The following is a 26,695-nucleotide window of genomic DNA, read 5'->3' as shown; positions in this document are numbered from 1 at the left end:
CAACATAAATAGATGGATAATTGCTGCAGGTAATAGCCGTTGTGTGATCCTCCCGCTGGGGCCGTTATGACGGAATATTTGATTGATATAATCAATTTAGTTGGAATCGGGAACATCTTTAAAACCATATTGTCTTCGTCTTGAAGTTTGTATCAATCACTAACCAACAACACATTCAGATGTGTTATAGATATTATATTAGAGATCTTAAGATGTGTTTTAGATATTATATTAGAGAACATGATATATCGATGAGTTTTGGAGCAAATAAACATAATATCAACTATCAAGTAAAAATATGTTGGTCGAGTAATATCACTAGTGTAGTAGTGTGTTCTTAGTTTCCTAATATTCTTTAAGTTAACCTAAAATATAATGTAGCGTTGAAGAATGAGTTTTGAGAAAGAATATGAAAGTGAGATATTACCATTTAGTTTGAATTCTGCATATGAAAATGGTTTCCAGAAAATGGAACCAAGTATGCTGACGTTGCCATTAATCACCACGAAAGCACAAAGAACAAAGAAGACTTCAGAACATATACAGTTTAAATGACGTCTTAGAACATTTCCATGGGATGCACAAGTACTCCATCGTCGGACCAACTTACCTCCTTCGCATTTGATTCTTTACCAATTAATTGAAGAGGCTCGTCTAAGGGCGGCGGAGTCTGTAAGAGAAAAACAGTACTCAACTTTTGTTCACAACTACTATCATTGAGTGTCTTTGGATATAAACAGGATTAAAAAAATTTATTTTTCAAATAAGGTATCTTTACATGTACTATAAATGTTTGTCCTTTCCAATTTCTAAATGCTTTTAAGAAACTGAAATCAAGAGGTCAGAAAATATAATTTTCATTATTTCAAATTCAGCTTCTCTTTTAAAGAGGACCATGGTTCAAGGTTTGCAAGCAAACAACAAAATTATACACTTTTGACTTAATCTAGAAGCTTATATATCTGAACTCATTCATGATAGTAAAAGCCAAAGTGGTGAGGTGGTGTTACCATGCAGCGAATAAGAGGCCAATCTATTCCATGGAAGAAAGGATGATTCTTGATCTCATTCGCACCACTATTTGATCCTAAACGGCTGTCTGGATCTCGATTTAACAATGCATAAATCAACTGCCTTCCTGCAAGACTCACCTGCAATTATTTTTCCTATTTACTTTGACTTCGAGAACTGGGCACGGATTTGTACAAATCTAATTTATTTGACTCTCATACGTACAAGATTTTCTGACACCTGTAATACAAAATTCAGATTACCAGTTCGCCATTTTGGTAAATGAAGTACATATTTCGTTCCTTCTATCTTATTATAATTACTTTTTGACCGTAAAATTGTTATTTTATGCGGCTTTGAAACACATCTAGTTTTAAACTGGAACTAATCCATCAGAGACAATAAACTGATTTTCCTTTATTAAATTGGAAAAAAAATTAAAATTGTAAATATAAATTTTTCTAAAATATAAATATCACATCTAACATCCATTAAGTCGCTCACCTGACCAATTTCAGCAGTCTAATCTAATTTCCTTGGAAAGCCTATGATTCAAAAAGAGAAATATTTCTAAAACAAGCGTAGTCGTCATCAACATTTTCACATTTTTTAAGTGTAGTTGTCCATTTCCCTTCATTTCTCCATGATGCAATGTACAAAAGATTAGGAAATGGCTTCCTAAAATGCACTACATCATGCAAAATTCAAACAAAAATTCACTAATCTTACTACCATAACCACCTATAAATCATTAGACCTCTAAAAACCGAAGAGTTACTTGACACCTACTCAATTGCAATGTTTACTGCAGTTTATAGTATTACCGGAATGCTCCTTGGGAAAGTTAGGTCTTTGTGCAAGATGTTGGCAAATGTTTTCTGCCTATTCTTTCCTCTGAATGGTGTACGCCCATAAAGCATTTCGTAGAGCAAAATACCTAAATGTCAAAAATATTTTATAAGGTCAGAAATTAGCATAGCTTAGTATCAGAATTAACAATTACAGTGAAGTTCTGAAGGAAAATTAATCTTTCAAGGCATAACACCACAACATACAATATATTGACATTCAGGTATTTTGCTCTATGAAATGTTTTACGGGCGTACACCATTCAGAGGGAAATTAATCTTTCAAGGCATAAAACCACGGCATACAATATATTGACAAATTCTATAAAACCTATCCAAATAGGTTGTACCAGAAACAGGAGGAAATTAATAAAGATGACAAGAAAGGAGAGCATAAAAGATCATAACGATCAACCACTTGTCTTGGCCCTATATAAACTCAGAAGATAACTTGTTGAACGGATTTTTGTGGGAGAAACTAAAGAACAAAAACTCACATTTTCTTGGAAAATTATTTACTTTTAAATGCTTATAAATTTATACACTTACTTCCCCCAGTCCTTTAATTTCTAGAAACTATACAAGTTTTCCAACCGAATTACATACATACACTGAGATAAATGATTTCTAAGACGAGATCAGAAAATGTTTTATTTTCACCAAAAGTACCAGTCAATGTCGCACAGACGCAGGTTCTTTGCACATAAGTATCATGTTTCTTGGTCCAAAAATAAAGTTGCCATCACCAATATTTAATAAAAAAGTCCATTTATAGCCACATTAAATTGATGAGAATTAGCCTATCCTTTTATCTTCAATCAGAACGAAGATTGTGATATTGTTCCAAATAAGTTTCTCATCTATCTATCACCGTGAATAAATAATTCAGAAATAATTTATTTTCACATACTTACCAAGGGTCCACCAATCTATAGCACTACTATGACCTAAGCCTGTAATGATTTCCTGCAATCAAGTGAACATCAGAATGAGTATTGAGATTGGAAGCACAGTAAATGCTTTCCATGATATTGATTATCAATATTTTTGAATCAAATACACGGAGAGAAACTTTACGAATCCTAAAACTTGTTAACAAAAGGAAAAAAAAGAATTTTCAAGAAAATTTGTCAAATGTTAAAAAACTTGGGAAAAATACAATAATGACCATGATGTTTATCTGGAGAAAGGAAGGCTATTCACAAAGTAAGGCAAATCTACAAAATTAAAACCTTGTAACTGGTATTGTCTACAGGTTAAGATAAATCATCCAAATGAGTTGTGATCAGATGCATTTTAATAGGATGTACGCCAAAATTGGATAGCGTTTTTATATCTTTGTATAAAATCACGAAGAACCCTCATCGCACAATGCCATATTGTAATCTCATACTCAATGATCATCATGCCAAAATGAAGAAAAAAAGATGTGAAAGCATAAACTAACTTCAAGTTCATGACTAGGAGCTCCTAATGAATTGCACATTTCGTCCCTTGCTTGGTTCCACAGAATACGATAAATGCCGTAACTATGTTTTTCAAAAGGAAGAAGGAGATGTATGCTATAACACAAACAAATTGATGCTTGTTCCGAAGTAAATCTTAGCACGCCATTCTACTAATAAAATTGAATATCTATAACTAGACTAGACACTTAGAAGTGGCTCGTGATCAGATAGAATTTGCATAATTAAGACGTTTCAGTTACTATTTCACCTATATGGAAGCTCCGCATGTTATTGATGAATATATATTATAATATTGCTTGAAACGTAGAAATCAATTTGTGCTATGTACTTTGATCAAATTAAAATCTTTGAAGTCAGTTAATGTCATCTTTAGCAGGCAATAACTACTATGGGAAATAACATTAACTAGCCATGAATTATGAAAATCTTCTGAGCATGCCAATGAATTAAAGACAATGAGCAGATACAATCAGGACACAGAAAAGCCCATACTGGAGCAATGTATTCTTCAGTCCCAACAAAAGAATTTGATTGAGTACTTGGTTCTGCAAAAAAAATTGGAGGAGGTTGATTCCTAGAGCTTTTCTTCTTCAGGGCAGGATGCTTTATGACCTGGAAGTAGTAAGACTTTTAGTACAAAATAACTTAACTCGATTTTAGAATTTATTAGGAAAAGGTTTCGTGAGATAAACAACAAACTATAATAGGAGACTTCATATCCTCGTACTGTGCATTTAGAGAGTGGTTATGATCACATGAAAAAAGGTCCAGATGTTTCTCGTTTTATATATCTCGGGTTTTACCCTTGTATAACCCCGCGCTCAACAACAGAAGATAAAAGCTATAAACTGGTAAGCATTTTTTTTACTTTCCTCCAGAACGAAATATACTTGAGAGACCCATGAAGAATCAAATGCAATCGAAGTTTGAGAGAAACTCAATCAGTTCCAGATCAGTGGAGCATTTTAAGAGTGTTACAAAATGGAAACTTCTGGTCATAAATAATCAGAAAAGTAATGTTCCGAAAAGAAAAGCAATTCCGAATCATCCAAGAGAAACTAATATGCTAGTGGTATGCATACTTGAGGTTTGCATGTTGTCTTAAAAGATAGATCGAAGTCAGCTAATGCAATATGTCCATCTTTCTGAAGAAGAAGATTTTCTGGTTTCAAATCCCGATAAAGAATACCTGCAATGGTCCACATAGGACAATCAAATGAATATCTACAGTCAATATTTAAGCAGAAATGTTACGTACCCCTGAACTAACCATGTTCTATACCAGTCACTGGAACCAGGTAAAAGTTGCCTCATGTTTTGTTAATGGTAATACAGTGTGATAGAGTCTTCAAAAGTGAAACAGTATATATTTGATAAATAAGAATGTGATCTGACATAAAAAACATGGAAGAACTGAAAGATAGGAGGTGGCAGAACTAAATAACTTGAACTAAGCAGCAACATATATTCTATGAATACCAGTTGAAAGATGTGACTTAGCAAGACTGTAGGACCTGGACTGATTCTCACATACATGGTTCACACAACTTCATCCAAAAATGAATTGTATTTATAAATTTTTTAACGACACGAGATACCTAAACAGTGAAGATATTCCAAGCCAATGACGACCTCTGCTGCATAAAACCTGGAGAATTTTATATACAACCTTCAGCATCCTTCAACTCACATAAAAATTATTTCAATATTCTAACATGAATCAGTCTTATGTGCTAAGAAATTTATGAGAGAGTGTCCTGGAAAATTTCTACTCATTATACTCTATGGTAGCTCTATAAGATAGACAGTGTTTGCAAGCCAATCTGCTGGTATTATATACTAGTATGCAATTCCATAGGGCATCTCTTTCCATAAAAACAACCACAAAGAAATCTGAATTTTTCAATAAGGCATGAATGGAGTTGCAATTTATTTCTATGTAAGTTTGTGCTAAACATGGTAAAAAATTTAAGCAATTATCTGTAAATTTCAAACTAAGCTTTTAATCAACTACCTGGCTGAGTCCTCGCTCAAGATTTTCAAGGGTTGTTTGTCGAGCAGTGCAAATAACTCTCCTCCGGGATAAAAATCTGTTATCAAACAAACATGTGTAGGTGTCTGGACAGAAAATAGATATCATGTTAGAATGTAAAGAATATCAGAAAAATTATGAGCAAAATCAAAGTAAAGAGATAGGGTGATGCACGAGGCATGTTACGGAGATAATATATTTCAGCTAGCACAAATTACAAAAAAGTCCATTGAGTTAGTTTGAAACAGTCAGCTGCATCTGTTCATATAATAACATTGAAAGCTTGATGGATCTCTGAGTACTTTGCCTGCCTTTGATTCTTAAGAAATTAAAGCACCTCCAACGAAGCTGCTTAATATTGTCTAAATGAACTTATTATTTGAGGATAAGCAAAGAATGTAAGGGTTTTTTCCCATATCTAATATAATTCTCCAAGATATGCTAGAAATGAGTTCAAACTGGTACGTGTTCACTTGGCAGTATTTGATTTACAACATGGCATACTATAGTATGCATCGAAGGCTAAGCAATATTTCACAAAATGAGAATTTTATGATGAACTACATAGCATATGTATATCTGAAGTTGTTGCAATCAGCTGACTGAACTCTTGATTCATGATTGAGAGGTCATGAATATATTTTGAACTTACCCGTACCCGTATCCATGCAACATAGATTTTGATCCTCTAACAGCAGACTCGACAGACATAGGACCTATATTGTCTGGGACTTTTTAGAATTCTAGAAACTCCCTAAATCTAGGGAGAGCATGAATTTTTGGCTCTGTTCAGTTTCATTTTAAGAAAATCATTATCGTTTCCAACAATAAGAATAACACATTTCACCTCATTCCCAATTCATTTCTCAGCATAAATTTTCACAGCCTTTTACATTTTCATAAACATAAATTATTTTCGATTCAATTTTCACTATTTTCGAAGAAAACTCAATCATTACTTGATACCCTAACCAAAAAAACGATATTTTAAATTTTTTAAGTACCCCATGAGCTACTGAAGGATCGTATAAGCCAGCTTATATATACATGGTTTGACATCTAAAGTTTAAAATGTTTCATTTTAAAATAACACAAAATATGCATCACATTTCCCAATACAATTTTCAAAATCGTGTTTTTACAAGTAAATGTCAGAGATTAAACCGAAAATAGCCTTCAATTCTTACATTTCACACTTTTATTGTTTATTATGCCGCCATCACTTTACCAAAATGTAAATAAAACATTATCAATCAAGTTTCTAGAAGAGAACCTGAAAAGAGGAGTACAAAGTGGGAAGAAATGGATGATCCAAGAGTGAGATAATTTCTCTTTCAATGCATGCTCGATGAACCTGCACAAATTTAAGACCACAGTACATTTTGATCGTAATCATAAATAAAAAAGGATCATCCCTTTTTGTGCCCGTGAAAATTAATTGTTTATCATGTAAGTGTATTTGTTTTGATCATAACAAGTTCATTTTGGAACGTCGTTACTGTTACCATCAAATCTAACAAATGAAAACACTAACTTTTGATTTAGTTCCTAAAAAGTTCATTCTTAATTAGATATTTTGATTTTCTAGCAAGGTTACTAGATTTCAAATTTCATATTATCTTATAACTTTTATGGGTCTTTAAGCTTTTAGATTATATTGTACAACCTTTGAAGTGATGCTTCACCCTATTTTTCACAAAAAAATTCAAGTATTTTAAAAACCTATAACTGACATATTTGCTTTGTTTATTTGTTAATATTTCTTATATTTTATCAGAATTTTATAATTTATCAAGGACTACATGTTCTTTTCACATTTAAGGGAATAGGAAACTTATTGGTTCATGAAAACTAAAATATGTTTTGGTAACAAACACTTTTTGTATAATGCACCGACATGTCGAGCTTCGATCCTTGTCTGACCATGACTATATTTCTTGAATTAAGGCAGGTATCGGTGATTGTATGGACCATGAATGGCCTATGATATGGATGGTGGTCAACCAGGTATAATGGGTATCTGATCCGGTTCAGCGAGCCATCTGGTACACGGTAATAGTTTGGTGGGGGAGTGGAGATTATAGCGGTGAGGCCAGTCCTTGTATCTTGTTGAGTGTGATATGCTCGAGCACTGTATCGTCACAGACTTCCGATACCTCAGACTATGTTTGATGTTGTACCTTAACGACGTGTATTGTTTAGTATTTCATACATCTTTTATAGTTCTTAGTCGGTTTTATCATGATCTATTCTTACTATCATGTGCTCACACCTTTGGGGCCTTTATTTTACATTATGTGAATCATAACAGGAGAATTTAGGACCCAAGACACCAATGAAAGGACATCTGGAGGAGGTCAAGGTTGACTTCGTGATCTCGGCTTGTACTATCATTCTATGCATTCCATGTCATTTGAGAACTATAATGTTGTCCCAGATCTTTCTGATTATTCAAGATATATCCCGAGGAGATTATATGTGTATAATCATATTATGAGATGTATATTGGCATGAATTTATAAGTTATAGTGATACTGATACGGTAATTTAACATTCATTATTATATTATTATTAGTGATCTTAAGACAACTGGCATGATAATGTGCCCATGTAATGAAAATTTCAAACAAGCCTTTGCTAATCATTAACTAAATTAAATCAGATTGCACGATAATACCAGCGAGAACCCAAGGGCCAAACAACTATACCTTATTACGATTAAGCATCATGGATTTATCCATTGCCTTCATAGCAAATAGTTGACCACTACCTATTAGTTCCACCAAATGAACACTGCAAAAAAACATTTGTGCTTGCATAATTGAAGAATTCAATCGAAGCCATCAATGAGAAGCTGGTACATTCTTAAGAAAGATAACATAAAACACTTTTGAAAATTTATTTTGTTGTTTTCACAAAATAATAATTTATACTGAAAGGACAAGGTGAATGAACAAAAAAGATAACCATGTGAACTATAAAAAATAACATAATTAATTAATTCCCCAGACAAAAATAAATAAATTATAGAAGACAATCGGAGAAACAACCTTTGTTTCAAGAACTACTTTTAGTCAATATGTTACATCTGCATATCTCATCAATCGCCTACCCAGTTGAACCATCAACTTTGACACCCCGTTATCTCTCATCAGCAGAACATATCCACATTTGTCCAACTCCAACATTCTTCCCTTTAAAACATTTGGGTGTACGACCTTTGTTCATGTACATGACCATCATCGCATAAACTCTTGTTTTAGTAGAAACAAAATTTTATTAGAATAGGAAAAAAAGTACAAGTAGGCGGATGAGAAATTCGAAAAAGCCACAAAGAATGAAAACTACTACACTTTCGTCAATAGATAGAAATTTTCAATCCCTCACTACGATAAGTAGATGGTTAAACTTTGCCAACTTTGTCGTCCAACTCGCGACCCTGAATTTGATCTTCTCCCAAACCTTATCTCTAGACTCTGCTATGTCGATAAAAATTCTTTTGTTTAGCTCCAACCAAATCGACTAAAAAAAGCAATGAACTACCACATACCAAAAACACCTAATTTTCCTCCCGGTATGTAAACTTGGCTCCAAAAGAAACATGTCATGCGCTGTTCTTGGAAAACTCCACTCGAAACCCAATTCCTGATACTTAGATAAAAATTCCGCTTGTGAACGAACAACGCAAAAGTAAATGGTCTCGATCCTCCTCTTTGTTCCGGCATAGGCTACACCAATTCGGACATAAAGCACAACTAGGCCATCGTTTTTGCAACGAATTGCAAGTCGGAAATTTTCCCAAAGCCATAGTCCACGAGAAAACTTAAACCTGAACGGGGGTTGGATGACATCGGCGTTGCTCTCAAATTTACATTCGAAAACAACAAGCCTCAGAAGTACGAAATTCAGAACCAGTCTTTTTATTCATAAATACTGAATATCTCCATGTCTGATACAAACTCAAATAATTTATGTTTTTCAGCGGAAATGTAAAACAAAACAGACATAACAATGTCTTACAGATGCAGCGGATAAGAACGTAAATAAAACTGAGAATTAACAATCTTCTTCACCAGCCCCAGAACTGGATTTTCTCCTCTTCTTCTAGCCTTTCTTCATCGTTCTTATCTGGGATGATTTGGTGGGTGCGTGATATGGTTGTCACTCAGTAAGCGGGGGCGGGAATAACTCCCAGTTTAAAACCATTTTTAATAGAGACAGTAATACGAATAATATACAGGAATTCTTATTTTCAGAACATAAATCAGTATTCAGTAATCAGTAATCAGAAATTTTACAAGTAAGCACTGAGCATGTTCGTGAATTTCATGGCTAAACTGATATCAGTCCCCTATATGTTCTCTCCTCTAAGGGGTGAGACCAGTAATCAGTAATCAGTAATGTTCAGAATATATATTCCTACCATTAGTACACTAAGTTTCAGTGCTTCAAAATCAGATATCAGGAATCTCAAACGTTCAGAAACTGTGCTTTAAAACAGAAATTATAAAATTGATTTCAAGATATTCAAACGTAAGCCCACTTACCGTAATTTGCTAGAAATTTCGGTTACTGAAGTTTGGAATCTGTTTGCCTTGCTACTGGTTTTTTTACAGCTCGAAAATGCACTCTTTAGCTCGAATTTTCAAGTGATAACTCAGGATTTGTGTAACACCAATCAGAGATTTGAGAGTGTTATTTATAGGCACATTTCTGACTGTTGGCCTCCCTATTAACGACCATAATCTGCCATTAACAGCCTTTATTCCATGTGGATGCTTCAGTTACAAGGCTAAGCTGAGTAAGTAACTGTCTGCTGGAATCTCACTCTTCTGCTGCTGGATTTTATCTGTTGTCTGCTGCTGGATTTTAATCTGCTGGAAAAACACCAGCTTCTGAAATATTAACTTTTGCTGGAAATTTTGCATTGCTGCTGAAATGCTGGAGATTCGGGTTCTCACATCTCTCCCTCCTTATGAGAAGTTTCGTCCTCGAAACTTGGCTATACATGATCCTCAAAGAGATAAGGGTATCGTTCTCGCATCTTTTCTTCCAATTCCCAAATAGCTTCTCTTTCGGTGTGATTGGACCATTGTACTTTGACATATGGAATAGTTCGTCGTCTCAGTACTTGGTCTTTGTTATCCACAATCCGAATCGGAACTTCTTCGTACTTCAATTCTTCATTTAACTTTCCATCGACCAGAAGTGGTCCGGCCTCGAGAATATGACTTGGATCGGAGATATATCTTCTCAGCTGTGAAACGTGGAAAACATTATGGATTCTTGACATATCATGGGGAAGTGCTAATCTGTAAGCAAGTGTTCCCACTTTCTCAAGAATTTCAAATGGTCCGACGTATCTGGGATTCAGTTTCCCAGCCTTATTGAATCGTATTACACCCTTCATGAGTGACACTTTCACATATGCCTTCTCTCCAACTTCAAATTCCACGGTCTTCTTTTCATGTCAGCCCAGCTTTTCTGTCGATCTTGTGCAGCTTTTAATCTCTCCTTGATCACAGCAACTTTATCCACTGTTTCCTGGATTAGTTCGGGTCCAACGCTGGCTTTTTCCCCTACTTCATCCCAATACAGTGGTGATCGACATTTTCGTCCATATAGGGCTTCGTATGGTGCCATTCCATTGCTGCTGTGGTAACTATTATTGTATGCGAACACGATTAAGGGCAGATGTTCGCTCCAATTACCATTGAAGTCCAGAGCACAAGCTCTCAGCATATCCTCAAGAGTTTGAATTGTCCTCTCTGTTTGGCCGTCGGTTTGAGGATGATAAGCCGTACTAAGCGTAACTTTAGTCCCCATAGCTTGTTGAAAGCACTTCCAAAAACGGGACGTAAATCTAGGATCTCTGTCGGAAAGTATGCTAGCTGGAACTCCATGCAATCGTACGATTTCATTTATGTACAATGTGGCTAGCTTGTCCAAATTATAATTCATGCGGACAGGTAAGAAATGCGCAGATTTTGTGAGTCTATCTACGATCACCCAGATGCCGTCATGACTTTGTCTCGATTTGGGTAAACCGACTACAAAATCTATGGAAATATGTTCCCATTTCCATTCCGGGTTTTCTAGTGGTTGCAGAAGTCCTCCAGGTCTTTGGTGTTCTGCTTTGACTTGCTGGCACACGTAACACTTAGAAACAAACATTGCCACGTCTTTCTTCATTCCATTCCACCAGAAATTTTTCTTCAAATCTCTGTACATCTTGGTACTGCCAGGATGAACTGAAAATTTTGACTTATGTGCTTCAGACATTACTTCTTGTCGAAGGTTATCGATGTCTGGTACACACAATCGTCCTTTCATCCACAAGATTCCTTTGTTATCTGTCTCGAAATCTGGTGATTTCCTCTCTTTGGATTGCTTTTTCAATTTCACCAAAACGGAATCTCTATCTTGACTTATCTTGATTGTCTCTTGAAGACATGGTTGTGCTGAAAGTGATGCCAGGATCACTTTACTCGTATCCTTTCTACTTAAAGCATCTGCTACCTTGTTGGCTTTGCCTGGGTGGTAGCTTATCGTCAAGTCGTAATCCTTCATGAATTCAATCCACCGTCTTTGTCTCATATTTAGTTCTTTTTGAGTGAACAAATATTTGAGACTTTGGTGATCAGTAAAACTCTCGTACTTTGCTCCATAAAGATAATGTCTCCAAATTTTTAGCGCGAACACCACTGCAGCTAGTTCGAGGTCATGTGTTGGGTAATTCTGTTCATACGGCTTCAACTGCCTTGACGCGTATGCAATCACCCTTCCCTCTTGCATGAGTACACATCCTAAGCCTCCTTTAGATGCATCGCTGTAGATGGTGAAGTCTTTGCCGTCAGTTGGCAATACCAACACCGGAGTGGAGGTAAGCTTCTTCTTCAAAGTCTCGAAGCTTTGCTCACATTCTTCACTCCATTGAAATTTAGAGTTCTTCTGTGTGAGCTTGGTGAGGGGTATGGCTATTGAAGAGAATCCTTCAACAAATTTTCGATAATAGCCTGCTAATCCCAAGAAGCTTCGAATTTCTGTCACATTCTTTGGTCTAGGCCAATCTGAGATTGCTTCAACTTTCTTAGGGTCCACAGATACTCCTGCTACTGATATTATGTGTCCCAAGAATGTGACGCTTTCTAGCCAAAATTCGCATTTCTTGAACTTGGCGTAAAGTTCTTTTTCTCTCAGCGTCTGGAGGGTGAGACGAAGATGTTCTTTGTGGTCCTCCTCACTAGACGAATATACTAGAATATCGTCGATAAATACCACAACAAACTTGTCAAGAAACGGCTTGAACACCCTATTCATGAGATCCATGAATACTGCCGGAGCGTTTGTTAACCCGAACGGCATTACCATGAACTCATAATGTCCATACCTTGTTCTGAAGGCTGTCTTCGGAATATCGTTTGCTTTGACCTTGAGTTGGTGGTAGCCTGATCTTAAGTCGAGCTTGGAAAAGACTGAAGCTCCTTTGAGTTGGTCAAACAGGTCATCTATCCTTGGAAGTGGGTACTTATTCTTGATTGTGATCTTATTCAGTTCTCTGTAATCAATACACAATCTCATGCTTCCGTCCTTCTTCTTTACAAATAGGACAGGAGCTCCCCACGGGGATGCGCTTGGTCGGATTTGCTTCTTATCCAACAACTCTTGAAGTTGCTCTTTGAGTTCTTTCAACTCTGCTGGAGCCATTCGGTACGGTGCTTTTGAGATCGGTGTAGCATTGGGCACTAAATTAATCTCAAATTCCACTTCACGGTCGGGAAGATCGCCAGGGAGTTCTTCAGGAAAGACATCCGGAAACTCTTGTACTACCGGAATCTCTTCTAGTGCAAGTGCAGTTTCTTGTTTTACCTCGCTTAACATGGCTAGGTAAACTTCTTCTCCACTTTTCATGGCTTTCCAAGTTTGAGAAGCAGATTGAAGAGTCTTTCGTTCTTTGGTCTTGCCATGAAATAAAATTTTCTCTTGGTGTGGATCTTGGATGGTTACCGTCTTTCCATGACAGTCTACTAAAGCATGATTCTTGGCTAACCAATCCATTCCAAGAATTACATCGAATTCCACCATGTTCAGTTGGATTAGGTTTGCCATGAAATTCTGATTATCTATGAGAACACCAATATCCCGATATAGAGTGCGAGTTTCTAAAATCCGATTTGCAGGAGTTGCTACTCTATATGGTTCTTCTAAATTATCAGGCTTAGTTCCTAACTTCTTGGCAAATCTCTTAGACATGAATGAATGCGTAGCACCACAATCAAATAATACATCAGCAGGCATATTATTGATTTGAATGGTACCTGCTACGACCTCATTTGAGTTGTCAGCCTCTTCTTGAGTGAGAGCATAGACTCGAGCATTAGCCTTGTCCTCCTTAGGCTTGTTTGGAGTTGTTCCACCTGCTGGACCATTCTTTGGATCTGGAAAAGAGCATTGAGCAATGCAGTGGCCCAACTTTCCACAACGAAAACAAGCTCCAGAATTCTTACGGTATTCACCAGTGTGAGCGAATCCACAACTTTGGCACTTGACTCCTTCTTTGCTTGATAGAGAAGAAGTGGTTCCTTTGGCTGGATCACTGGTGAATTGATTGCTTGAAAACCTAGGCCTCTTGAATTGTTGGCCCGGTTGGTACTGGCTTGACTGAGGACGTTTGAGTTTGTTCTCACCTTCACGCCTCTTGATGTCATTCTCAGCCCTGATGGCGGCTCCCATCAATTCATCAAAACTATTGGGCTCGATAACCGCAAGGGCAGATTGAATGCGGCTGTTCAATCCCTTCGTGAAGCGAGGTATCTTCAAGGCCTCGTCTCCCATGATGGTTGGGGAATAAGTTCCCAATGAGTGGAATTTGGATGAATACTCCACCACAGTCATGTTTGGTTCTTGAACTAAGCTTTCAAATTCTGACAGCTTCTGTACTCGAACTGCTGTCGGAAAGTACTGCCTCAGGAATGCCTCTCGAAACCTTTGCCAGGTAATAGGTCCCGTCCCTAACATAGCTGGTGAGATTCTTTCCCACCATTTGGCGGCTCTATCCACAAGAAAAGGTGTAATCACATTTACCTTGATCTCTTGTGGAACCTCAAGTAGTCGAAGATGGTTCTCTACCTCCTTCATCCAATTCTGTCCGACCTCAGGATCGGAGCTTCCATCGAAGTTTGGGACTCTTGTTCTTCGGAGAGCCTCATAGTGCTGCTTAGTCCCATTCTGAGCTGGAGGTGGTGGCGGTGGCTGATTAGCGTTAGGGTTGACCAACCCTTGTAGTGTGGTTGCCACAATCGTGGCTATAGCCATCAGATCCACCTGACTAAGGCCAACTGCTGGTGGTTGTTGTTGTTGTTGTGCGTCCTCATCGTTGCGGTTGTTGTTACGGTTTCCATAACGAGGATTGCGGTTGTTTCTTACAGGTCTTCCGTCCATTTCCTACAATCATGAAAGTTCTAAGGTTTTGACAGAATAGAGACTAAACAAGGAAGCACAATGATTGAGTAATTGCTCAAAAGAAATTTAAATATGAACCCAATAGATAGAAATAAATTTTATTGATTTCCCATGAAAGTGCAATTACAGCTGAAATTCGAAATGCTAACAGAAATGCTAATGGAACAAATGTTATTACAAAGAACGACTACTGATGGTCCTCCTCGGGTTCAACTTCATGGTTGGCTGCTACTGCTTCTAGATGTTCAATATGACCATGCAGAACTGCATTCTGGTCGCTAAGAACTTCAACGGTGTTCTGCAACTCATGAATCTGAGCATCAGTTTGTTCACAATACTGGTTATGCTGGTGCACGAGTTGGTGATTTTGATCCTTAAGCACTTGGATCTTCTCAATCAAGTTATCACGTAACTCGATGAACTCTGCAACTGTCTCTTGAGCGGTTTCGAACTCTTCCTGAACTCTCCTATTCCTCTCTTCTGCCTCATGCAGATAGTGAGCATAACGTTGAACATCACCTTTCAAGTGATCTGCTTGACGCTGTAACTCATCTTTGTCTAGCTCTAAGCAGTAGTTATGTCCCTTGAGCTTCTCTAGCTTCCTCTCTAAGCTCTTAATATAGCTATTCTGGTCAGTCATATCCTACATCCAAAACATGAGAGCCAAGGTTCAGAAGTGATCTCAAGAGTATAGGTCAAGTTATAGACAATTACTGGAATGAACAGAATCAGTAAGCCTATAACATTCAATAGCAGAAAATAGCTCAAAATTTTTCGATCTCAAAATTGCGTGAAAATTTTACTAAAAATCTTTCACATCAAGAACATGAAGTGTACCAATTTTGGTGCAAAAATACTAAGCCGTTTGGAAATGAAAATTCCTCAAAGTTTCGAAAAATTGGAAAATTTTACGAAAATGACAATATCACCATCTAAACGAAGGATTTTGGGGTTCGTCGGTGGTGCTAGAACGAAAGTTTGGTTCTAGGTTAGGTTCTCCTCGTCGAGAGCTTTCCAACGCATACTTTTAATAGTAAAAATTCCTCCTGGATCAAAAGTTATGGCCGTTTGAAGTTTGCGCGAAAAACACCTCAACTTCCATGCCACTTTGCAAGGTCTACTGCATGCTCCTGCTGGAGTTCCCTATCTACTGCAACTCTGATGCTACTGCAATCAGTCTGCTGCTTTTTCAGCACTGTTTGTTACTTTCCAGCACTGTTAGAACCAGTCTGCTGCATTCCGAGTCTACTGACCAAGTCTTATGCCTTCAGATCTACTGGTTCTCATCTACTGGTTCTGGTTTCATCCTACTGTTTTTCGTCTACTGGTTTTAGTCTACTGAAATTTTTTTTGTTTCTACTTATTTCAGTAGCCTATTACAGTAGCTTATTTTCAGTAGTCTATTACAGTAGTTTATTTTCAGTAACTTTCAGAACTTATTTTCAGAAGTCTATAAGAACTCATTATTTCTAGTTCCTCCTCCCCAGATTATGAAACCTGATTTTGCTCTGATACCACTTCAATGTCACGCCCTAGAACGGGGGTTGGATGACATCGGCGTTGCTCTCAAATTTACATTCGAAAACAACAAGCCTCAGAAGTACGAAATTCAGAAACCAGTCTTTTTATTCATAAATACTGAATATCTCCATGTCTGATACAAACTCAAATAATTTATGTTTTACAGCGGAAATGTAAAACAAACCAGACATAACAATGTCTTACAGATGCAGCGGAAAAGAACGTAAATAAAACTGAGAATTAACAAACTTCTTCACCAGCCCCAGAACTGGATTTTCTCCTCTTCTTCTAGCCTTTCTTCATCGTTCTTATCTGGGATGATTTGGTGGGTGAGTGATATGGTTTTCACTCAGTAAGCGGGGGCGGGAATAACTCTCAGTTTTCAAAACCATTTTTAACAGAGACAGTAATACGAAAAATATACAGGAATTCTTATTTTCAGAACATAAATCAGTATTCAGTAATCAGTAATCAGTAATCAGATATTTTACAAGTAAGCACTTAGCACGTTCGTGAATTTCATGGCTAAACTGATATCAGTCCCCTATATGTTCTCTCCTCTAAGGGGTGAGGCCAGTAATCAGTAATCAGTAATGTTCAGAATATATATTCCTATCATTAGTTCACTAAGTTTCAGTGCTTCAAAATCAGATATCAGGAATCTCAAACATTCAGAAACTGTGCTTTAAAACAGAAATTATAAAACTGATTTCAAGATATTCATACGTAAGCCCACTTACGTTAATTTGCTAGAAATTTCGGTTACTGAAGTCTGGAATCTGCTTGCCTTGCTACTGGTTTTTTTTACAGCTCGAAAATGCATTCTTTAGCTCGAATTTTCAAGTGATAACTCAGGATTTGTGTAACACCAATCAGAGATTTGAGAGTGTTATTTATAGGCACATTTCTGACTGTTGGCCTCCCTATTAACGACCATAATCTGCCATTAACAGCCTTTATTCCATGTTAATGCTTCAGTTACAAGTCTAAGCTGAATCAGTAACTGTCTGCTGGAATCTCACTCTTCTGCTGCTGGATTTTATCTGTTGTCTGCTGCTGGATTTTAATCTGCTGGAAAAACACCAGCTTCTGAAATATTAACTTCTGCTGGAAATTTTGCATTGCTGCTAAAATGCTGGAGATTCGGGTTCTCACAGGTACTTTCCAAATATTAGTAAACTACGAGAAATAAGGGAAGTTGCTGATCGGATAAAAAGAGTCATAAAAAGAACTAACAGAAAAAGACCTTGAAGAGTCCCCCAACCAAACCCTAAAATCCTCCATACCCATCTCCAAAGGAACAATATCTAAGACACCTAGTAGAATGCTTAACTCAACAAACCCCCCCTCCCCCCCTCTTTTGAAGATGGGGAAATCAAATTGTTTACAAACTCAACAAATCTATCTATGTATGAAACAGTCACCACGTGCATGATTTGACAGGTTTTCCAAGTCAAGCAGAGCATACCTTATTTGTCAAACATTCAAAGGAAAAAAAATCGCTATTCTTATAATATATATTGATGACATCATTGTAACAGGGAATGATCGCCAAGAGATTGGAGATACTAAGTTAATGATGGCTAAATAATTTGAAGTAAAAGAACTTGGATTACTAAAATACTTTATAGGGATGGAAATTCCTAGAAGCAAAAAGCGTATTTCGGTTTCCCAACGAAAATACACTCTAGACCTTCTAGACGAAACTGGTATTCTTGACTTCAAATCTAGTAAAACTCCAATTGAATTAGGGAATAAGAAGAGGATGTTCGAAGGAAAATCGCTGGATAAAGAAATATATCAACGTCTTGTTAAGAAACATATATATCTGCATCATACTTACCCACATATTGCTTTTGCATTAAGTTTAGCGAGCCAGTATATGAAGTCCCCATGTCAGGTCATCTAGATGTTGTATACAAAATTTTGAGATACTTAAAAAAGACTCCAGACATAGGTTTTTTTCCTCAAAAAACAATGATTGAGGGGTGAAGGCCTTCACTGATGCAGATTGGAACTTTGGTGACTTGGCGTAGTAAGAAATATTTTGTTGTTGCAAGAAGCCGTGCATAATCAGAGTATATAGCCATGGCTCAAGGAGTATGTGAACTAAGGCTATAAACGAATCGAGCAGGTTCTTCGAACTTATCGAACTCAAGCCGAACTCGAACATGTTCAAACTTTTTTTGAACCGAACTCGAGCCAAAATTATTTTGTTCGATATATCGCTGCTGCTCGCGAACCTTAATATTTTATGAAAATAATATATTTATATATTAAATATATATACATTTTGAGTTTTTCGGACTTTTCGAGCTTTCAACCTTCATTCTAGAACCTTAATGTCTCGGAAATAGTTCAAATAGCTCGCGAATATGTTCGAACATTTGTAGCCGAACTGGAACTGGAACTCGAACTCGAACATAATTTCGAGTCAAACTCGAGCCAAAAAAATTAAAATTTTGAGCTCGAACTCGAATATGCTTGATTCGAGCCGAACTCGAGACTTAAATTTTTACTAATATTCAGCTCAATTCTGTTCATTTACAACCCCTAATGTGAACTCATTGAAAATAAAATTCAAGGATCCTCTGCAGTTATTTGTGACAACAAATCAACAATCAACATAGTTCACAATCTTGTTCATCATGATAGGACAAAGCACGTAGATGTTGATCGACACTTTGTTAAAGAAAAGTTGGAGCAAGGCATGATTAGTGTTGAATATGTGCCCACTTCTAACCAACTTGCTGGTTTGTTAACAAAGAGACTATCGGAACAAGCTCTTGATTTCCTTGTAGGCAAGCTTGGTCTCATCAACAGAGAGGGAGTGGAGATTATAATGAATATGATTAAATATTTGATTGTGATTTATGTATTTTGTATATTTTATCTTTGATATTGAATCTTTTATCTTTGGTAGGATAATATTTAATTAGGCCTAATTTAGTGGGATTAATTGTAGCCTTGTATTATATAATTGTTGACTGTACGCTGAAGATGATACGAGAAATACTTTTTCTATCTCAATTTATTCTTTATCACCATGAATAACAAAATGCAAATTCCTGCACATATAGCGACTTCCATAGCATACTTAGGAAGTCATATTTACTTATTACTTGTTACTAGCAATGAATATATATACCTATTACATTTGCTACCATAATTGGCAAAATGCAAATTCCTAGGCAGCAAGGATGATAAGATACATACGATATCTCATAAGAATGTCATGCAAAACAAAAAACCAACACTTAAGCAACCAAGATATAAGCTACATGAGTTTTCCTAACATTGATGAGTCCCAACCTAATACGGAGAATCGTGAAGTATCAAAGTGTAAATGCTGAAAACTAGATGTATTCATGATTAAGAAAATAGTTTATAATCAATTTCACTTGTATCACCTTCCTGTGTCGCCACATCCCAAAGGACGTACTGGTTTGAAGTGATTCAATCCAACAGTTTTACCAGATTCAGTGATCTACAAAACGAAATGTAGGTGTAAGATACTTGCTAACAGACAATAAATAACAATATTGTTGTGCTTTTACCTAACTAACTTAACTTTTAAGCTTCATTCCTCACAAACCATACTTGGAGAGGCAAAATATTTGGTCGGATTTTAATTTGATTTATTTCGAGAAATTTCCTCGATTTTCATGTATAGATTATGCATTTCACCGAACATATAGAGTTGATAATTGTTTTCAATATTCTTAACAGAATAAGTGCTAGTTATTTGGTCATATGATAGTGGATGTCAGCCAAGTAGCCAAACCACGTGAATCTTGATTTATATTTAATAGTCTTCATTCTCCATGAAGTTCAAAATTCGTCTTTGTATCGTAGCAGAGTCCAATTACAGCCACACTCCCATTAAATAATTCCATCAGTTGGTCATGTATTCTTTCAGGGGATTTCATTGTACAAAAACCCACCAACATGTGAACACTATGGATACTAATTTATGGGCCTTCATTATTGGGTCTTCAACCCATGCATGAAAGGTGACGAAACATAAATTTTTTATCACTAACTTCCAACATCATAAACTTTTGGGATAGTGATATTCTAATTCTTCACATAGCATCCTGAAGAAAATATCCACAGATTTGCTTGAATTCAAGTTCACATTGTTATACCTTTCTAATCGATGCCCATTCAACACTATCCTTTTTATGGGGCTTCGGAAGTACAGGTTGAGAATGTATAGCCCACAGGTCTTCTGGTCTCTGAAATTGACACAAGATATTTTGCATCAGCAAGAAAGAGAATGAGACATCGTCTTTTCATAGCATTCTGTCAACAATCTTAAAATCCTAACATGAATATGTTTCTCGCTGCATTAAAAGCCTGATTTCCCACGTATTCACATCAAAATGCATCAAACATGTAGGGATATTGATATGAAGCTTATCATTGGAGGCACTTTAAGGATAGAGAGAAAGGAATACCTTACCAAGTTGGCATCAGGAAGTTCTCGAACAGCTTCATCAACATTTTCTGCTGTAGCTTTGACCTGGTAAAGAAAATTCAACCATTGATAATTAATATGAACCTGAGGAACTAAATTGGAAAATAACAAAAGATTAACCAAAGAACATAAGAGCAAAGACAAAGGATAATTCTATGATACAAAATTATGCTTGCTTTATCATTTGTATGTCAGAATGATAGAATAGGTCAATTAACATCAGCTCTACTATTCTATCTGGCACAATTGATTTGAGAAATCATGATGTTAGAGTACCTAAAAATTCTTACATTACATTACACTTCATTCGTGTTTCAGTTCCAAGATTGAACATTTGCAAAGCCTGTTTCACCCCTCTCCTACGTATTCGTAGTTTTATGGCACAATTTGATGGTATGATCAACAAGAAAGTGCTGAGTTTAGGTATATTTTAGAAAGAGTTAAAATAGATTCTAGAATTAAAATACTTTCTTCTAGGGCAGGCAGAACATAACACCTGACATCAACAATTAGCGGAAGTTATAATATCTTGAAAGTTTTATTTAGTACTCAAGATGAAGGTCACCAGTCTCCTTTTTTTAATCTATTATATTTGGATAATATAATTGGAGTAGACTAGTTCGAGCATGCTGCCTTATCTTCTAGGAGAATAAAACTAAATTACATACCAACTTAGCGCCATGTTGCTCAGTTCCCTCTGAGAGACGATTCTTCAAGGGTACCACATGATCACTTCCATCTAGTTGGACACCAATAAAATATTGCAGTTCACCCTGTCATGCCAAGAAATGTCAAGGAAACAAATCTTGGTGTGATTGAGTTAATGTCTCAACTGCAGATCACAAGAAAACTTGATTCACATGGAAATCCCACCTTCTGATCACGCATAGGTTGCAAATGAAATAAATTCCAGAATTTCTTCCCTGAAATTTTTAATGATTAATAAATGACAAGTTTAAGGGGAGATTAATGAAGAATAAGATGTTTAGTTGAGTCTATTTAATAATATTGAAAGCTAAACGAACCATATTTTGTATAATTAATCAACTGAACGGTAACATCTCTTTGGTCCCTGATGGCATCCCTTATCTTTGAAACAGTTGCTTGATCAGTTTCAGGTCCCTGAAGAAACCTGACACACATTTTCCAACAACATTAGGAAAGCTGGAAGTGATCTAGACATAATGAAACAGAAAAGCATGACTCCTATAGTTGAAAGTCTGCAGAATACACAGTCAGAATGTCAATAAGTTTTGAAAACCATTATGCCTTTTATGTCATGCCATGCAATAAACCATGGATGAATAGCGAGATGAAACAATGCCGTTTAAATCTGTAGTTGAGGAACACGGTAGGAAGGAGGCATACAAAAAATATACAGTAACATATGACAATCTTGCTCAATCTATGGTTACATTTCATCATTGAAAGCTAGCACGCTTAATTCAGCGATCCAACTTACAAGTTCCTAAGGATTTCAGTATCATGTGGAATGTCAAAATAACTTTCAAGCACCAACAATGCATGAATTATATTCATACCTGCAATTCCTTCCCAAAATTTCTTCACGTGAGTATTCTGTCAATTCAAGGAAGCTATCTGATGCAAATATCTGCAAGTCAAGAACTGTATCATGATATTATTCTGCTGTGTATCTTCAAATATTAATAATTCAAACAAGAAAACAGAAAAAGAATTTTATCTAGAAACTGAAGAGTGATTTACTGCATAGGATTTTGAATTTTCAGAAGGCAGATAACTTTATATTTAGAGATCAATGTGATTATAATGAAGACAATTCCAGAACTATTACAACTATATAGTTTATCTCACGATTGGGTTATCAGGAAGCCTAGGATCAGTTATCACAAAATTCTTTTCAATGCGTTCTAAGGTTGTTGCTAGGTCAATGCCTTGACGTATATCCCTTTCTCTTTCAGTTTGTTCCCAACTGTCTCTCCGTTCTTCGTCTGTCGTCATCAGGATCTCTGGTTCAATAACTTGTGGATATTCATTGCTAGTATGGCGTACAGACTTACTTTTGAACCTGCATAAATTATGCAGTGGTTTAATAGAATTGAATGATCCAATCCAAAGATAATCGAATCCAGTCATCCCACAGTTCCGGATGTAGGATCCCGAGTTAACATCATTCAAACAGATTCTGAGAGTAGGTTACCAGAGATAATCGAATCAAACCATCCTACAGTTTCAGATGAAAGTTACCAAGTTAGCATCATTCTACATTTATTGTGAGGAAAGCCCATAACAAGCAATGCCTTTTGATATTTCCCAAAATGGAAGGTTCAACATCTTCAAGTAAGAAATATCCCCCATATTTTGATATTAACAAGGGTTCTCAGACTAAAGTAAATTTATGAACTTGAGTTGATAGAAAGATTAGTCATAAAAACTTGTATTACTCACTGAAGCTTAAAGTTTTAGGTTACCATTTGATTCAGTAGTTTTCAAAATTCCAGCTTTTAAGTTTGAAAGTCCAAGGCAAAAGTGTATTCAATTGTCTCGGGTTATTGGCGATCCCATTTCGCTACCATGCATGATGTCCATTGTCTCTAGGTACTTTTTGTTATGTTTCCAGTATTAATGAAAAAATTTGTGGAAAATATTTTCAAATGTTGAATTGGAGAATGTCTATCAAGTCATGTTTTAGGAAGAAAACGTTTTCTATCAACAGATGTCATGTACTGTCATAACATGTTGGATATAGTTATTTAACATTATCAATTTGAAAAGATATTTTATCCAGTTTGAATCCAATATAATAATAGAACTATTTTCAGGAGTGACAACAGTTTTAAATTAACAAATAATGATTGTACAGGGGATGGTGAAAGTGACTCGAAAATGTATTTTTGGAAAAGAAATGGAAATAGTATATGTTTGGTTATTTTCCAAAAAATCAATACATTTTCCAGAAATATAAACAAAAAGTGACCTCTTTTTTCCTTCACATAATATCTGGACTAACAAAATGAGATAGCAGATTATAAGAGAAAAGTTGCAAAGTGGAGAGAGAGAGAGAAAAGGACTCACCCTATAAGTGAAAAGCGTCCAGATTTTCTTGACTTTTGGCTTGTGTCTGAGCGAAAATCTGAACGGTGTGACTTACTTTTTGTATCTAGACGAGGGATTTGTCTCCCGGGTGTACCTTTATTATCCAACAATTCTGCTAGCCCAGTATGTTCAATCTTAGTCATGGTATCATGACTCTCAGGTGTTACATGGGATTTTGGATGCCTAAGGGTTTGTACCACTTCCGTGATAGAGCCTAAAGCCTCTTCCTTTTGACGAGCTGAAGCAAGTCTATCAAGTCAGATTCCAAACGAGAGTTGGTTATGAGCGGGAATAGGCTCAGTAGGTGCACTTACCATCATAACGAATCAATGACCTTGGCAATCCATTTGGCCGCAATGCTTTATCGTTCATCCCTTCTGTGTACTTGCTGACTTCAACCTGCATTCTGCCAACAAGCACAATATGTATATACTTGTATCAGACCGGGATAAACTGTCCACATTACCAAGACTTAAAGTATAAGAACACACTGCATATTAGCAAATTATATGTTAAGTTGATCTATAACGGTCAATTCATATCTAGTGAAAAAACTTTAAAACAACAACTTCAGGGGATGATATCAGGCAATAAAAAGCACTAGAACAGACAAAGAAAATGGATAATGGTTTCAAATTTATGATCATTAGCTTCACCCCCATTTACGTAACATAAAGAATACTTGGAGCAGAACTTAGAATTGGATAATGAAGAACATGGAATTAGTCTTGAAAATGATACTTCTTTGCTCTACTTGCCATGAATTAGATTGAACTGGATTCAAAATACCTTCCATATGCCGTGTATAGTTTTCTATTACTGTTTGAATAAACCTTATGCATAAGGAAAGAAATTACATTTTCCACTTCAATAATGTCAAAGGTTCGAATATCTTTCTGTTCATCAGACCCATGCAAACAAAGAACAATTTCATCAACATCACAGTAAGATGATGACATAATGTACAATATATTAGGAGTATCATATATCATTCAGTAGGATGGTGACAACTTACAACCTCAATAATTTTACAAGTATTTTGATACATAAGACTTTAGGATTATAAGTCATGCCTGATTTCAAGCAGAATGTAATCATCTTCCACTCATTTTTAACTCAACTTTTCTAAAAAGTTGTGCATTGAGGCTCAAATGAAATCACGGTATTCGTACTTTCTATTGTTGGATAACTAGATCTAGTATTAAAATGACTTCGTGACTATCAGGATTCCACTTTTACAATCGAAGAGAGGAAAAGTTACCCTATAAATTGTACGGTTTTTCCTGCATCATCTTTGATTGGAGTGATTGTCAGCATATTCCAGAAAGGAGTCCCATCCTTCTTATAGTTTAGAAGTCTCCCACAATAGCTTGTTCCTGTTCTTGTCGCATTCCTTATTTTTGCTACCTCATTCTGGTCTGTATCAGGTCCCTGCAAGAAACGGCTGAAACAAAGAACAAATAACCATCCCCGACCTCTTGACAAAGATCCATTTTATTATGGATCTAAAAGTTCGAAATGATTCCACATGCCACGTTGGGATAACTTTTTGAACTTCATGGCATATTTACGAAAAAATTCTGGTATGTTGCAGGAAAAAATTCCTGGAGCAGCTAGTACTTACCAATTCCTTCCAATGACCTCTTTCAAGGAATAACCAGTCATAGTGAAAAAGCCACTGCTAACATAGATGATGGGGCAGTCAGGCTTGGTCGCATCGGAGACAACAAACGTCTGTTGTAGTGTTGCCAAAGCATCTTTTATCTCCTGAGAGACCCTCGGGAGTCTGGATCCAACAATAGATTCCTCGGATAACCTATTTGATCCAACCGAAAGTCTTTTTACTGAATCCTGGCCTCCTGCAATTTCTTCTGCTGAAGCATTAGCTGCACTTGTTTCAGCTATGGAACAATCTGTTGCAGTTCTTTCCTTCATGCTACTGTCTAACTGAAATTCCATCAATCTATCGTTGTTTTGACCCCCAAAATTCTCCCCATGCACTGAAGGTACTTGCACGTCACGTTCCTCGTTCATAGTACCTGCAGAGACTCCAAGACTATGAATCATGCCAATCATCGCAAAATGAGCTTCCGCTTATCTTTCTGTTCCAACAATATCAATGACTTTATATATCACAGAATCAACAACAGAAGCACTAACAAAGACAAAAAAGGAAAAAAAAAAAAAAAAAAAAAAAGCTATTCCACATATTTGAAAAAAAAAAACCAAACAAAAGACACAAAAAAAAAAAAAAAAAAACACAAAAAAAAAAAAAAAAAAAAAAAAAAAAAAAGAGAAAAAAAATCCCACAAATTAAAAAAAAAAAAACCTAAAAAAAAAAAAAAAAAAAAAAAAAAAACCGCCCAGGAACAAGGTAATCAAGAAATAATCTTCTCATCTCATTCCAAAGGAATGTTAAACCAATGTGACATATACTAACGCTAAGTCCGTATACATGATCCATATTGACGGCCCAAATAAAACTAAACTAAAATGCTCAAATAGATGAGAGGATACTAATATTAATGAACATAACTGAAAAGGGTCCAAGAATCAATCCAAAAAAAGTTCGACAACCTGGGGTGGAACTGCAGGCGTTGAGCAAAGTCGCTTCTTCTGTTTGTGCAAGCTTAAAGGATAAGTGTGAGGATAATGTACTTGAGGATGTATTGCAGCCTCAAATACATAAATATGAAAACGTGGACACCATACGAAACACTTGTGTGTTGAAAAATATGATCACAAAAACGGGTACAAAGAAAGAGGTGTCTCTTGTAGGAAAATGGACCAGTGTGAA

General features: G+C 36.2%; 2 protein-coding genes across 2 annotated transcripts; both read right to left on the bottom strand.

Moving 5' to 3' along the window:
• Positions 1 to 408: 408 nt before the first annotated feature.
• On the bottom strand, positions 409 to 26,695 carry LOC140985110 (phototropin-2-like). Its single transcript, XM_073452865.1, has 23 exons — positions 26,476 to 26,695; positions 25,523 to 26,000; positions 25,160 to 25,342; positions 24,213 to 24,304; positions 23,878 to 24,136; positions 22,657 to 22,870; positions 22,365 to 22,435; positions 21,849 to 21,955; positions 21,697 to 21,746; positions 21,492 to 21,596; positions 20,809 to 20,868; positions 20,492 to 20,581; positions 19,754 to 19,830; positions 8,069 to 8,153; positions 6,634 to 6,714; positions 5,343 to 5,446; positions 4,927 to 4,976; positions 4,411 to 4,517; positions 3,821 to 3,940; positions 2,774 to 2,825; positions 1,836 to 1,948; positions 1,011 to 1,151; positions 409 to 670 (listed from the first exon to the last, which is right to left on the bottom strand). The coding sequence occupies exons 2-23, from the start codon at positions 25,972 to 25,974 to the stop codon at positions 560 to 562; spliced, it is 2,724 nt and encodes a 907-aa protein (XP_073308966.1). The 5' UTR covers positions 25,975 to 26,000; positions 26,476 to 26,695; the 3' UTR covers positions 409 to 559.
• Positions 14,440 to 16,163, bottom strand: LOC140985343 (uncharacterized). The gene is made up of 2 exons (XM_073453174.1): positions 16,048 to 16,163; positions 14,440 to 16,017 (listed from the first exon to the last, which is right to left on the bottom strand). Exon 2 carries the CDS (start codon positions 15,460 to 15,462, stop codon positions 15,010 to 15,012), a length of 453 nt encoding a protein of 150 aa, XP_073309275.1. The 5' UTR covers positions 15,463 to 16,017; positions 16,048 to 16,163; the 3' UTR covers positions 14,440 to 15,009.

This window comes from Primulina huaijiensis, chromosome 9 (genome assembly GCF_012295235.1).
Source record: "Primulina huaijiensis isolate GDHJ02 chromosome 9, ASM1229523v2, whole genome shotgun sequence".
Classification (NCBI taxonomy): domain Eukaryota; kingdom Viridiplantae; phylum Streptophyta; class Magnoliopsida; order Lamiales; family Gesneriaceae; genus Primulina; species Primulina huaijiensis.
The sequence above is the reverse complement of the archived record's forward strand: the minus strand, read 5'-3'. Positions and strand labels throughout refer to the sequence as shown.